Source organism: Phaethon lepturus, unplaced genomic scaffold (assembly GCF_000687285.1).
Source record: "Phaethon lepturus isolate BGI_N335 unplaced genomic scaffold, ASM68728v1 scaffold4903, whole genome shotgun sequence".
NCBI classification, from domain to species: domain Eukaryota; kingdom Metazoa; phylum Chordata; class Aves; order Phaethontiformes; family Phaethontidae; genus Phaethon; species Phaethon lepturus.
Genome location: NW_010526833.1, coordinates 23,520 through 39,079, shown reverse-complemented (window position 1 = coordinate 39,079; position 15,560 = coordinate 23,520). Strand labels below are relative to the sequence as shown.

At 43.8% G+C, this 15,560-nt stretch overlaps 1 protein-coding gene across 1 annotated transcript in view; it reads right to left on the bottom strand.

Annotated features, from left to right (window-relative positions):
* Window positions 1-200: 200 nt before the first annotated feature.
* The window catches only part of INTS4 (integrator complex subunit 4), a gene marked incomplete at its 5' end in the record, with an annotated part of 38,331 nt that continues 22,971 nt past the window's right edge, over window positions 201-15,560 (bottom strand). The window contains 8 exons of the mRNA XM_010283178.1: window positions 201-467; window positions 2,847-2,967; window positions 4,600-4,743; window positions 5,073-5,232; window positions 8,481-8,540; window positions 9,516-9,646; window positions 11,958-12,038; window positions 14,117-14,210. Of these exons, the coding sequence (XP_010281480.1) occupies window positions 274-467; window positions 2,847-2,967; window positions 4,600-4,743; window positions 5,073-5,232; window positions 8,481-8,540; window positions 9,516-9,646; window positions 11,958-12,038; window positions 14,117-14,210 (985 nt within the window). The remainder of the gene's footprint in view (window positions 468-2,846; window positions 2,968-4,599; window positions 4,744-5,072; window positions 5,233-8,480; window positions 8,541-9,515; window positions 9,647-11,957; window positions 12,039-14,116; window positions 14,211-15,560) is intronic.

The window sequence follows — 15,560 nt, the reverse complement described above, 5'->3', positions numbered from 1 at the left end:
ACTGGAATGCTGACTGAGAACTGTCTTCATTTTGTTGACTCAGTATAGAAACACCTGCATTTTCTTGAAACTATTCTTAACCAGCTGAATAATTCCTGTATTGGTCTATCTGCTTCTTAACAGAGGAGACCGATTGTTCTTCTTTATTTCTATGGTTGACTTATTTTACACAAGTATAAAACTGTTTTGGTTTGGTTCGCTGTCTCGGAACACAGCATATTGTTTTCGTGTAACCCAACAATGCCATAAATCTATTTCTTTTAGCAATAGACTTCACCGTCTGGCAGGTTTGGGCATTATATAAACTTTGACAGGTTTGCTGAAGGGTATGGTCCCCTCTATGCCATTTTCAGATTGCGGGAGAGCCTCCAAGCTCTCGCTCCAGGTAGATTTAGGAATTTTAGCAGATGCTTTGCTCCTGTTGGAATTGTAAGCCAGCAGCAACCGCACTTCAATCTGACACGGCTCTGCAGAGGAAAGAAACCAAACAGAACAATGCAAACATGACCATCATCACACACGGAACAACCAACACCGAATGAAATTTTATCTTGTGTATGCTGGGTAAAGCACAGAGCCATTCTGGGCTAAGCAGAATTTGATGTGGTGTTTGAAAATACAACTTTGTCCTTACATTCAGCACAGCAGAACTAAGCACTATTTCAAACACCCTCCCCTTTGTCATAGCTTAAAAAAAGAATATTACGACTAACTTAAAAAATAGTTATTTGGTTATTCCAACCAAATAAAAATATAGCTAGCAAGACCTGCTAGTTCTATGGTCTTTTATGGTTTTATTATTTATGGCAGGATCAAGTAAATCTAGATGATGTCTGGTAAGACTCACGGCACAGGAGAAGATTCTCCTCTGTTGGAGGTTTTTACACTGCAAGACAGCCCTTTCCCCTCCTTAAACATCTCAGTGGCTAGACAGATATTCCTAATACTGTCCATAAGATGATTTCAATTTGTTCTTTTCCCAGTGGTTATAACAAAAACGGGCTTTCAGTCCACATAGTCCAGCATGCTGCTCAGAGTTGTACTATATCCCCATCAAAATCTTCCTTTCTAGACTGAAAAACCTAATTCCTTTAGGTTTTCTGTGTGTACTTGTACCGGTTTTGGCTGGGATAAAGTTAATTTTTCTTCATAGTAGCTCGCATGGTGCTATGCTTTGGATTTGTGACCAAAATGGTGTTGATACACAGGGATGTTTTAGCGATTGCTAAAGAGTGCAACACCCACAAGTTCTTGCACTTTTACTCTTCTGATTCTCTGCCCCATCGCACTGTGGCGAGGAGCGAGCGACCACCGGGCAGTGTGCGGGGCTTAACTGTACAGCGGGTTAACACACGACAGACTACACTACTGAAAACTAAATCAAACCTACTGAAACCCACAGAGTTTTAAGAAGCGATGCAGTGGTACTCCAGCTGAGACACCATCAGCACCAGAGAGAGCACAAGAAATAACCTTGTTCCACAGTTACCCCACAGTTCAGCTAAGACCTCCCTGAGACTCACCTGTTCACCATACTGTCAGCTCTTATTTGTAGCTTGCAGTCACCCCTGTTGCTTCTGCTATACGCCTGTCAGTCAATCTGTGCTTTGTATTGGGGCATTCTCATTCCTAAGCACACACTTTTTATTGGCCTTCAGTTAAGTTTCAATTTCTTGAATTAAGGCAATTTCTCCAGTTTGAATTCTCACCCTGTCCTCTGAACCCCTCCTAGCTTGGTGTCCTCCCCACATTTTATATACCCAAGTGCCAAATGTCAAAGTGAATAGTTAAAATAATGGTATGGGGAGACACCAGAACAGAATCCCTTAGGGCCATACTTAAAATGCCCTTCCAGTGAATGCTGCAGAAGCAGAAATAAGGACTTGATTCAGCTCCCTCTGGGACAGGATCAACCTTTAAATCAAGATACCTCCAGTCATAAAAACAATACCATTTTTCCTTCTCCAAAACAAAACAAAGATAGCAGGGTAAATGAGTACACCATGGAAGTACATTATAAATATGAGTACATGAAAGAACACAGCACTAAACAACTCTGTTGGTTAAAAGAAAAAAAATAAATAAATCACCAAAACCTATTAATAACTGGTCAGAAAATAAAGTACTCATTAAAAAAAAGCCACATTTGAATAAACGTGAAGGGATTAAAAGAAAACAGGACAAAGGGAGCTGCAAACAAATACTCCCTGCTTTTGTTGTTTGAAGTCCACCAGCCAATTACTGAAGCACTTTCAGGGGGAAGTGTGAATGCCAAGTGGGGCCGAACAGGAATGTTGGAGTCGCACATTTCACCAGAGCTAAAGGGTGTTTTTTAGGGCACTAAAAGGGTGAAAGTTTAATCAGAAGTGAAATTATACTCTTGAGTACACACAGTTCCAAAGGTTCTCTGCCCTGCTCAACTACCTGTCGGATCTAAAACAATGAATTACAATGAGTCAGCTCACCATGACGCCCTGCCTTTGAATAAGGCTGCAGACCTGACTCCTACAACTGATCTTGCTCTGCACAGGAATGGATAACTTCACCTCGAAGACGTGCTCCTGCGTAAGGGCTCCCAGTGCCGGAAGACTGCGTGCGCAGCCCCCAGCACCTTCTCTCCCATGACAGCAGCCCTGTGAGCCAGGGGGATGCAACTCCTCAAAGGCAGAAATCTGAGGAACACTAAGGGCAGCATCAACAACAGCCGTAGACTCCAGGATCCTCGAAGCCCCCAAGACTGTGGGCTTGTATGTCTTACATGCAGGAGACCGAGATCAAGCAAGACACATTCTTATCTTAGAAAAATGCAGCAACACCATCATGTGAACTTGTATCATTAGCATTACCTGTCCAGGCTGTGTGTGAGAGGTAAACCTGAGTTATCAGCCTGTGCCTTCCAGGACCAGGATTTCGAAAGTCAGCTGGTTTAGGATGGATTAGCTGTGCTTGTCCATCTGGATATAATACCTATAGGAAACAAACAAACAAACAAAAAAGGAAACAACTGAATGACAACTGGACTGGGGATTTGCACAGTGTGCTTTATTTGGTGTTTTCTGTTTGAGTTGGGAAGGCAGAAATGTGTGCTTTAGCTTGGAGACAGGAGTCCAGTAGCCCCAGATTTAACAGCCACACGCTGGGAGAAAACAGCAGAGGGGAAAAAATTGCACTGACATCAGCTTCTTCCTCTGCATTGTAAAGAGGTTTTAATCTCTGCTACACGGTGAATTTGCATCTTTTACTTGGCATCATACCACACCTACCTCCTCAGCTGCATTTGAAACTAGTGATTCAGCAGCGGGAAGAAAGGTAAGTTGTAAACACAGAGAGCCAGAAGCTTGTGTATTTCTGTACCACATAGAACAGCTTATTTTGCTCCTCCTTCTCCCACTACACAAGCTGGAAGTTCACCAGCACTTACTTGTGCTCATGTCGGTAACATGCCCAGGGCATGTGAAAACCACATATATATGAAAACCACACCAAGCCCAGTGGTGCGGTTGACACACCTGAGGGACAGGATGCCATCCAGAGGGACCTGGACAAGCTTGAGGCATGGGCCCAGGTGAACCTCATGAGATTCAACAAGGCCAAGGGCAGAGTCCTGCACCTGGGTCAGAGCAAGCCCCAGTATCAGCACAGGCTGGGGGTGAAGGGATGGAAAGCAGCCCCATGGAGAAGGACTTGGGGGTCCTGGTGGGTGAAAAGCTGGACATGAGCCAGCAATGTGCACTCACAGCCCAGAAGCCAACCATGTCCTGGGCTGCCCCCAAAGCCGCGTGGCCAGCAGGGCAAGGGAGGGGATTCTGCCCCTCTGCTCCGCTCTGGGGAGACCCCCCTGCAGTGCTGCGTCCAGCTCTGGAGCCCTCAGCACAGCAGAGACATGGACCTGCTGGAGTGGGGCCAGAGGAGGCCCCAGCAATGCTCCAAGGGCTGGAACAGCTCTGCTGGGAGGACAGGCTGGGAGAGCTGGGGGGGTTCAGCCTGGAGCAGAGAAGGCTCCGGGGAGACCTTCTTGCAGCCTGTCAGTGCTTAAAGGGGTCTGATAAGAAAGATGGGGACAGACTTTTTAGCAGGGCCTGTAGTGACAGGACAAGGGGTGATGGTTTTAAACTAAAAGAGGGCAGATTCAGACTAGATCTAAGGAAGAAATTTTTCACAATGAGTGTGGTGAATCCCTGGCCCAGGTTGCCCAGAGAGGTGGTCGATGCCCCATCCCTGGAAACATCCCAGGTCAGGCTGGATGGGGCTCTGAGCAACCTGCTCTAGTTGAAGATGTCCCTGCTCATGGCAGGGGGGTTGGACTAGATGGCCTTGAAAGGTCCCTTCCAGCCCAAACCATTCTATGAAAGCACAGGGTAGCGTGTGTGGAGCATAGAATGCCATCAAAGTGCTCAAAGCAAACTCTCAGCAACTGTACACAAGTCAACTCAACACACTATATACAAGCCAGTTTCTAAACATGTGGCTAAAATACAGAAATCCAACACTCTTACTAATAAAGTGCACAATTATTTGCAATTTAGAAGTATTGACATCCTTAAACAAACTGCCCCCAAGACACGCTCCCGTTTGCATTTATGTCAAGCAACAGCTTACCTGCACTTTAACGGTTCCTTGGGGATCCTGCACGTGTTCCAGAGTTGCATCAACATCCAGCGCCACTACCAACCCCGATGTAAACCTCAGAGGATTATCAGACTCACCGGTAGGCTCAATGATATTTGCAGTAGCTCTGTGGAGCTATTAGGGGCAAAGCGATTGGCAAAAATAAGGTGGGGGAGGCAGAGGAAGAAAGAAGAAGAAAAAAAAGACAGTCATTACTGTTCTTAATGGAGAAACAGCGCATCAACTTTGGATCCTTTTAGATACTGCCAGGAATTACTAAGTCTTCTGTATTTTTAGCAGTAGTCCTGAGGATGCTAGGTAAGAAGAAGAAAGCTTTTGAAGAAATAACACTTGGGACTGACCAGGAACCCAAATCCTACAAGCTTCATGGTATATTAGAAACTAGTTGGATGCTAAGACAGTCTGCAAGGATAGTGCATTTTAATTCTCTGTGTTAAACTGACCTGCTCTGGAAGAGGAAGGTGGAGGAAGGTACTTTGTCGCAGTGTTGTCTGAAGAATCTTGACCACTTCTGAAGGCTTGGATGTCACAAGTCTGGGCATTAAGTCCAGCAATTTATCTACAAAACTGCCTTGCATATGTGGGAGCTCAGAGATGAAACATCTGTGTTAAGAATAAATTAAAAATCAAATGCTTTTTTTCCAACATTTTCAACAGTATTGTTATTTTCAGCCAAGCTACTTAATGCTTATATTTAGTTATAATGACAGAATTAGATGTATACATTCCTCTTCTGATGCACATCTCATAGATAAGATAAAGATGATTTTGGATAGCTATGTTGAGACCATACCTTGTGCTCAAACTGACAACATGAAGGGCTATGCAGGACTCACTACTTCGGTCCTTCATAAACACATAGCCTAGCAGGCAAAGGAACCTAGATTCACAAAAAAGGAGCTACAGACATTGAGGTGCTGAACATGACCACATTAATGAGAACCAGAAACTGCAGGGATTCGTCTGCTCATTGCACATGCAGCTGTAGTGCTATTTAGATAGTAAGAGTGATAATTAAGTGAGACCACAGGCAATTCCAGTGCTCTGCATTCAATCTTGGTGTCTCAACAAAGACAGACAGCTGGGTGAAAGAACCATTCCTACTATAGTCGCCTGGCAAACTTCTGGAATTGGTACTTCTCAGGGAAGACCTGCATATGCCTAATTCTTCATGCTGTGCACTTTCAACTGGCTACAGCCCTCAGCACAGGAGAGACATAGACCTGCTGGAGCGGGGCCAGAGGAGGCCCCAGCAATGCTCCGAGGGCTGGAACAGCTCTGCTGGGAGGACAGGCTGGGAGAGCTGGGGGGGCTCAGCCTGGAGGAGAGAAGGGTCCGGGGAGACCTTCTTGCAGCTGCCAGGGCTTAAAGGGGCTGATAGGAAAGATGGGGACAGACTTTTTAGCAGGGCCTGCAGTGACAGGACAAGGGGTAACGGTTTTAAAATGAAAGAGGGTAGATTTAGACTAGATCGAAGGAAGAAATTTTTCATAGTGAGGGTGGTAAACCAGTGGCCCAGGTTGCCCAGAGAGGTGGTAGATGCCCCATCCCTGGGAACATCCCAGGTCAGGTTGGATGGGGCTCTGAGCAACCTGCTCTAGTTGAAGATGACCCTGCTCATGGCAGGGGGTTGGACTAGATGGCCTTGAAAGGTCCCTTCCAACCCAAAGATTTGATGATTCTAACTGAACAGCTGACTCATTACAGGATCTAACATACCCACACCCCCAATATGCAAGTTGTCTGACCTTCTGCTCAGCAAAGTTTCTAGAATGGCTTTTTCTCTACCAATATTTATAAGAGTATTACTTATGACACCCGAGGAGACAAATTTTAACAGTAAATTGGAATTGGGGGGGCGGGGGGAAGCTACTTCTAGAGGTCAAGAACAGAGAATAGAATCCACTCTATAGCTTGGGACAACAGCCTCTCACAATAACAGCATTTGGTATTTCTTGTTCTTTATATAGAAGGGCTACTACTCTACACCCCTGTGTGCAGAAGACGCTTCGTTAAGACTGAGTCATTGGTAGCTTATCTGTTTTTATCAGCAACTTTTTTGTTGTGTTTAGCAGTTTTGTAAGCCTCATAACTACTCATGCAATTTGGTGAAAAAAAATGCAGCATTTCTGTAGGCGATCAGACTTGTGAACAACGGGCTCTCCTCCCCACTTGTCAAATCCAGTGTCATGCTCTACCTTCACCTAGAGTTGAGTCCATAAAGCCTGGATAGGAATATCAGGCATGCCCAAAATGGCTGCAGGTCCTAAAGCCCTAGAAGTGAGATTATTTTCAGGACCCTGGTGGTGCTTTATAGGAGCTCATAATCCATAATTTTGGGCCTCTCACTACAAGAAGGGCATTGAGGTGCTGGAGCTTGTCCAGAGAAGGGCAACGAAGCTGGTGAGGGGTCTGGAGCACAAGTCTGATGAGGAGCGGCTGAGGGAACTGGGGTTGTTTAGTCTGGAGAAGAGGAGGCTGAGGGGAGACCTCATCACTCTCTACAACTACCTGAAAGGGGGTTGTGGTGAGGTGGGTGTTGGTCTCTTCTCCCAAGTAACCAGTGATAGAACGAGACGAAACAGCCTCAGGTTGTGCCAGCAGAGGTTTATATTGGATATTAGGAAAAATTTCTTTACTGAAAGAGTGGTCAAGCATTGGAACGGTCTGCCCAGGGAGGTGGTGGAGTCACCATTTTTCAAAAAACATGTAGACGTGGCACTTCGGGACATGGTTTAGTGAGCACGGTGGTGTTGGGTTGATGGTTGGACTTGATGATCTTAAAGGTCTTTTCCAACCTTAATGGTTCTGTGATTCTATTCTATAAATGGAAGCCTCTACCACCAGATTGGCAAGGCTGGAAGAAAAAAAAAAAAAAAAAAAATCACATTCTCCTTTGTACATGGTAAGAGGGCCAGGCAGGACGACACATCCTTGTGTTCCTATGACTGCCACTCCACAGACAGCAAATTTCAACTACTCCGTCATGGGATGCAACTGAATTCTGGCATGCTCAGGCTGCACAACCTAGACACAGGGATTTCACATGTCCAAGCATTTATAGGTGACCTTACAGCTCGCTGACAAGATCTACCATCATCCAGATTCTCTTTTGTGGAATTCATCACTGCCTGTAGGAGTTACATTCCTGAGAAAAAGTGATGTGTTTTGCTGATCCTGAGACTCATGTGAAGAACAGATACAAAGGAAATGAGTAGTTCTAGTCATTAGCTACTAAATAAGCTAAACATGAGGGAATGGGTAGATTGGGCTCCTTTTTCTCATCCCTTAACCAGCCACAATTGCCAAGCATATGGACCACAAATAAATGAGAATTTAATCAGAACTAGAGGCAGAATTCTGCTCACCCAACTCTGGATACCCATGTCTCTGGGCTAGCTATCCAATTCCTTGTGAGTCAACAGAAAAAACCTGGGCATCCCTAATCTGACCTACTTTAGACATCTAGATTAGGGGGCAAGATGAAAGAAATACCTCTCCAGTGAGAGGGGAGCTGAGCGAGTGCTTTGTAAGCAGTGGTCTACAAAGAAGTGTCAACACCTGGGTGAGATAAGTCCCACCTTCAGCATGTAGACGGTTCACACTCTCATTTACAATTTAGAAATTTAGAAAAGGGAAATTCCCTTTTTTGTCGTACCTCTTCCATTAATCCCACATTTAGGATGGAGTTTACTTCTTGCTTTATCATTATCTCATGACAGTAGTCCCCAACGTGGGACAGCAACAGGGGAAGGGAGATGCCAAGAGGTGCAAAACAAATGGAATATTCCCTGATGACAATGGTGGGGGGAATTTCTAACATAAAGTGAAGAAGCAATGGAGTTTCTCACCTCTGAAAGGAATCCACTTCCTGTAGGAATTTTTCACACATCCCAAAAAGGGGTTCCACTCTGTAATGAAGATAACATTCCTTGCTTTAGTTTTGAAGAAAATTGGCTTTATGGTTATAAACATTTAGGTGTTTTGGAATCCAGTTCAAGCTCCTAAAAACTAAAAGATCTTACAAAGTTAAGGCCAGAAAGGTGTTCCCCACAAAAGGAGAAATAAAAATTGCTATCTTCCTCCCCACATCCATATCCCCCTCCCACAAAAAATCATCTGCATAAGGCACTAATTAAGGTCTGAAAGCCACTGCTAGAAAAATACTAACTTTCCACCTATAAAACAGGAGGTTAAGAGAAAAATATATTGTGGCAACACAGTAAATTGATGGCAACAAACTGGAAACAAAAGTAATCAAGTCAGGACACTAACCACCTTGCTCTGACTCCACCAACAATTATTTCTAATAGTCCTAATTCTACAACCATCCAAACCCATGTGTAACTTCATTGACCTTGGCAGCCAGAACGGACCACACAGAGCCTCTCGTGTTCCCTAAGCCGTGCATACACATGAGCATTTTGTGTTTAAGTCACGCGAAGATTAGCTGCAGATCAGTCAAAAAGACAATTATTTTCTGATACTAAAAACTCAGCAACTAATACTTAAGGAAGCAAACACAATTAGTGGATTCTTTGGTAAATGATATTTCCTCATTTAAATAGGTCCCAAATATCAAGACACACTCTACAACATTTTTAACTATTTATATGTTCATAGCCGAGAGAACTCAACCCCCTAAAACATGTCTTCCTAATAATTTTGTCATTTAATTTAGTATTGTGCCACTCTACAGCTACACCAAAGGCAAAAGAAGGCTCTTCATGCTGAAGTAGTTTAAGAAATGGTTATTGGCATGCCATGATGTTTTCTGTGTCTAGTTTATCCTTGCTGGTTTTTTTTGTTTTTTTTTTTAAACAAAGCTTCAGGAAACTAAGCTCACAGTTAACCCTACGAAGGTCCTTTCACCAGGTCATCCTTACCCTCTAGTGGTTCGCGCAGTCACTATAAGCTGTAACGCCTTCGCTTGCAGTCTCATGTGGTGAATAATGACCACTTGTCTACTTTCCACACCGCTGTACATGAACTCCATTTTATAAGTTTCTTCCAAGATCTGTCAGACAGACGCCGCAGGGGTAGCAAACCATCAGACTCTGTTAAACTTTTGCACAAGCATGATCACAAGATTCTGGCATTTTTCCTCATACTGAGGAATGTATTAATCCATAAGCCTCATTCTTTTGGTGAAATTCTTCACAGTGTGAAGTGGCACCTAATCCTAAAAGGTTATCTTGGCTATATTAAAGAAACAATTCATGAAACTTGGCCTGAAATCAAGCACTCCCTCCATCGGCAGTCTATTTTTTGACATTGCATTTTAGATTTCTAGGGGTAGAGCACTCACCGACTCCCGCTGCCTAGTCTGGAACACAAAACGTGAGCAGCACAACAGAGCAACCTCAATGGTCCTGCTCAGGTTTACATTTTTGGAGGTGTATTTGACAAAATTCTCTTGGAAACAACTTCACATTCAACAACGCTTTGTGTACTGCAGCTGGAGATGGGAACTATCACAAGATAAGTATGATTCTGGGTTATTTCAGATACACAGCTAAAGGCTTAGACAGCACATTGCAGTTTTACTCATCATACTTCATCTGTCGAATAGATAAGCTTAAGTAGACAAGAGAAGTGCTCAAATTAATAACAGTTGAGTTCAGTATGACTGTATAGAGACCAAGAACTTGCAAGTTACTTAGTAGGAAATATCTCCTCACTTTGCACTGAGGGGAAGTGTTCCGTGTTCACAATAAACTTCCCAGGGCATTCACATGCTACTGAGAAGGGCACCCAAGACACAGTTCAATTAGAGAAGATACAAAAAGCTCATTGGCTTTTGCTTCTCCTATCCCTGGAGACAGCTGTCAACAGCATAGAAGGTTTTGATGCACAGCAGTACCTGCCTCTTATTACATCTTCATTAACTGAAGACTCAAAATGTCAGCATAGTTTCCCAGCAGATCCATGAACTTGCTTTTACCCTAGATTTGTTTCCAGATTACTTAATTTCTTACTTTCTCCTTTACCTTTTCCTAGTGCTTAGTTTCAGTTTTTCCAGGATCAGATCACATTTATACATCACAGAATCAGATTGACTCAGGTTGGGTGGGACCTCTGGAGGACATCTAGCCTGGTCCTCTGCTCAGAGCAGGTCTAATTAGACCCAGTTATGCAGGGCCACATCAAGCTGTGAACACTTCCAAGGACAGAGATTCTCCCCACCTCTCTGGGCAACCTGTTCCAGTATTTTAACCTCCCTTACAGTAGATTTCCCTCCACCTTGTATCTAATCAGAATTTCTCCTGTTCCAACTTGTGTCCCTTGTCTCTTCTCCAGAGCAGTCTGGATCCACCTCATCTGTATCCTACGACAAGGCAGTGGCAGACAGCAGTAAATCCACCCTGGAGCCTTCTCTTCTCCAGGCTGAACAAGCCCAATTCCCTCAGCCTCTCCTTGCAGGGAATGTGCTCCAGCCCCTGACCACCTTGGTGACCCTCTGCTGAACTTGCTGCAGTTTGTCAGCAGATTTCTTCTACTGGGGAGGCCAAAACACAACACAGCCCTCCACACACGGTGTCCCCAGAGCTGAACAGAGGCAAAGGATGACCTCCCCAGACCCGATGGCTACATGCTTGCTAAGACAGCCCATGATGCACTTGGCCTTCTTTACTGCCTCATGTTCAACATGTTGTCCACCAGGATCTCCACGCTGAACACCATGAGGTTCCTGTCACCCCAATTCCCCAGCCTGTCCAGAGCAGCCTGAACAGCAGCCATGCCCTCCAGCGTATCAACTGGCTCCTCAATTTGGAGAAACCTTATCACCCACTTATTCAGCCAGAATCCTGCCAGCCTGGTGAAAAGGAAACGATGGGACAAAGCATCAAAGGCTTTGCTAAAGTCAAGGGACAGTACATCCACTGCCCTCCCCTTGTCCGCAGCACCAGTCCCCTTGTCAGAGAGCAATGACATTGGTCAGGCATAATTTGCCCTTGGGAAATGCATTTTGGCTGTTCCCAATCACCGTGTTGACCTTCACTTGTTTAGAAATGTCTTTTAAGAGGAGTTTGTCCATAACCTTCCCCAGGAATGAGGCGAGGCCAAGCAGCCCAGTTTTCTGGATCTTCCTTTCTTGCTCTTCTAGAAGAGGGGTGCGATGTTTGCCTTTTTCCACTTGTCATGAACCTCCCCCACTCGCCACTCATCTTTTGAGGATGAGAGAAATTACTCCACTTTGGGGAACTAAGATTTACTTGGACAGACTACAGCAGTGGAAAGTCAGAAGTGTATTATTGTTGCATGGCCAAGGAAGGGCTCATATCCAAAGACTCGCCTCCACACAGCCCCAGCTGCTTCTACCTCACCTGTTTTGCTGCAGCAGACGCTAAAGCGTTCTGTTTCAGGTACAGAGGAGCTGCCACGTTCCACAGCTTCTCCTGCAGGGCCTACAGAAGAAAACCATGAAATGATGATAAATACTCGGTTCAGTCTAAATATTATAACCCCCTACTAGATGGGCTTAGGAGCAGGGAAGATTCCCTGTCTCTCAGCTGTACATCAACAGGTTGTTTGGAAAAGCAGACCAAAGTTTTCTTTTGTGCTTTTAAACACAACACGGAGAACCAAGGCCTCCAAAATATGTATTGTTCTACAAATACACGGAGATACCTATACAACTATAAAATACAAAACAGAAGTTGAGAATAATATTAACAAAGCTATGAATTCAAGACTGGCTGAGCCAAACTCTTCAATGCTTTTTAAGGAGAACTTTATGCAGAATGAAATATGAAAAACAATAGCCCACTGCTTTATCACCTCCCTGAGACCAAGATCAGGGCAATCTCACATTGCAGGCAAAAAGTGGAAATAACAACAACTGTCCCCAGAAACACACCTACACAGGCGTATTTCTGAACTTCCCTGATGACAGCCTCTGCCCAACCAAAGATCCTGGAGTTACTAAGAATAAATGTAAATCAGCCACCGATATCTGTACTACAAAAAAAGCCAGAAAACCCAACCACACCCTATTTGCTTGCTGATTTATGTTTAAAAAAAAATTAAGAAAGCTTGAGTGAATGATTTAGATCACTGCCTCCTTTTTGAAGCTGCTTGTCCTTAGATACAGCTACACACAGAGTTGGCTGTAGGCAAAGCTCAAGAACATACAGCCTAGGCTGGCCCCAAAATCCCAGCTAACTACCCCTAAAAATCACCACGTATGTGAAGCCTTTTAAGGTCTGGAACCTTTTGAGCTTTGAGAGGCTGGGAAATGAAGATACTCTTTTCCCCAACACAGCTTCTGTTCTGTTGGGGAAAGAAGCAATTGGAAAGAAATCTACTGAGAAGGGCTGCTCTGACATTCGGGTTCTCTGCCATATCAAAATTTTTAATTGCATGATACTATGAGTTACTTTTCATTTCAGTCACATCACAATGTGATGATTGTTCTACAACCTGAGCCAAGAATGGCTTGTGCAGCATTTACCCCACTTCTTCCAAACAGAGCACTCCGCCAGATACACAAACCACCTGGTTCACTCCAGCCAAACTCTGGAGGAGGGCAGCAAAGCCACCTCCAAATCCTAGTCCTCTGCCTGGACAGCACATTTCACTTTTGCCAAAGTTTTGGATTTAGCTAGGGTTGTACTGAACTGTAACACCACTCATCTAAAATACCTTCTCGGGTGATAAATGTATTCCAAGGATTTGAGGGCTGCCATGAGATATGCCAAGCAGCAGCTATGCATTTAGCAGTGAAACTGAAATCTCCTCCTGGTTTTACATAACAAAGCTTGTAAGTCCCTTCTGGAGACCTGTTTGTGAGTTCTTGCTTTACATGTGTACAGATTACATTCAGAATGCTAAGTTAGTCTCCTGACATTCTTTAAATATTACCACCAGTTTATAGCTTGAGAAGTGAAGCAAAAAAATCAGTTCCTGTTCACAGCAAGAAGCTAACTTTGAAAAGTGTTGCTGCCATGGTGTCAAAATAATGACTTCACCTACTAATACCAAATAGATAGATGATTTTAGCACTGCAGAAGAAAGCACGACTGCCATTTTGCTCAATCAAGTCTAAAGAATTCATTTGGCATTGATGCCAAAAAAGCTGTCTACAAAACATTGTCTATAAAAACTTCGCTTATAGCAGCAGTTTAGCAAAAAGCATTCCAGTGGCCACAAGCCCAGAAAAGTTACTCTCGTAACATAAAAGGCTACAGAGGAGTTGTCTCCATTGTGATTTCTGTCAGAAAATAAGCTCTGCAGTGGCAAAATGCACATGAACCAACATAAGTCCCGGGTACAACAGCAGAGATCTGCAGTGGCGTACTCATTGGCAAAGTTACTACCTAGATTATTTGCCACAGAAGGGAACCAGGAATACGAGAAATCCATGGAACCTGTGCTTTCATCAGACATCAGTTTTCAGCAAAAACAACAAAACATGAAAGTGCCCTGCTAAGGTGGACTGGGGGCATTTTTGAAGAACAGCCCAAATACACAGATGAAGTCAAACCTTGATGAGGAGCAGCTGACACTGAAGGTAAGTTGCAGTGAAATCTGCCATCCCTGCCAGTTCTGACTGCAGTTCTCCAAGCCTCTGAAGATCACTGAAGCATGTTGGGGGGGGAAAGAGAAAACAACATTGAGACAGCAAGCAGGTTAATCTACATGCACTCAGAACGCAGCAACAGCGATGCTGAAGCCAGCTATTCCTGCAGCTTGCTTTTTCTTATCCTTAGAACACACACCAGAAACAGCAGCAAAACACGCGCTGCAAAACAGTTTGCACCTTGGGACTTGGCATCTCCTTTCTTCCTGGAGGCTGACAGGAGCACAGCAGTGGAGGCAGTAAGTCTGTCAACCCACATTACTCTGCAGCCCTACGGGAACCATACAGCCTAGCCGTTCCAGATTTAACTTAAAACACTCCAGACTTCTACAGCAGCTAACGACCCATTTGTGTTATACTGCTGGGAAATCTAACTATTGGCTAGGAAAGGTTGTTTGGAACATGTCAGGCTCACGCAACCAGGCATGTATGAAAAATATAGCTGCCTTTTTAAAGCAAGTTGAAATCTGATGTACTAGTATTTGCCCAGCTAGCTGTTGTGTGTTGTCTGGTATAAGTATTTCTTGTAAATCATACAGCAATAGAAGTAGTTTTTAACCTGATACAAAAAAATAAAAAAAGAGACAGTTAATAGAACCCAAAAAGGCTTTAGTTCTCTAAGACATGTTTTAACATCAAAGGTGTGTAATAAGAAAACAAAACTCATTTTTTGTTACAGAACTGAAAATAGGTTGGATGATGCGGTTTCAACACATATCTGTTCTCCTCTGCATTTTGCTTTGATCCAAAGTGTACTAAAATTGTCACGCTACTTCCATATTTTTAATAATACAGTAGGAAACATTTTTGCTTCAGAGGACCCTTTCCTTTTGTTTATTTTAGATTTATCTTTGCATTTATGATGCAATTCTGAAACTGGCTCTGCCAAACCAGAAGGTTGCTGAGGGCTGACACATTCAAAAAACCCCATGACATTATCTGTGTGATTTGCAGCCAAAAAAAAAAATCTCTCCTAAGCAGAGTGGCTGCGCTTTCCTTAAATGCGACAACAGTAGAACCAGCCTGAGCCTTACACAGTGACTTCATTTCATTTCTTCCCAGAGAGCAGAGAGAAGAAGAGACTCCTGGGTGCTTAATTCCCATGCCATACTTAATGCATCACAATACACTAACAGGGCACAGGATGTCATCTCTCAGCTAACAGCTAGGCCGATATTCCATTTCCCAGTCCTCTACAGATCCCAATTCCACTAATTCTATTTCCTTACAAATCTTAAACAGATTTCAACATCCCTGCAAGACAAAAAAATAAACTAAAATCTTGTTGTATAGATGGAGAAATGAAACCACAAAGATCGATTTGCTTTTAGCTTGTCTTGCAGTGTCA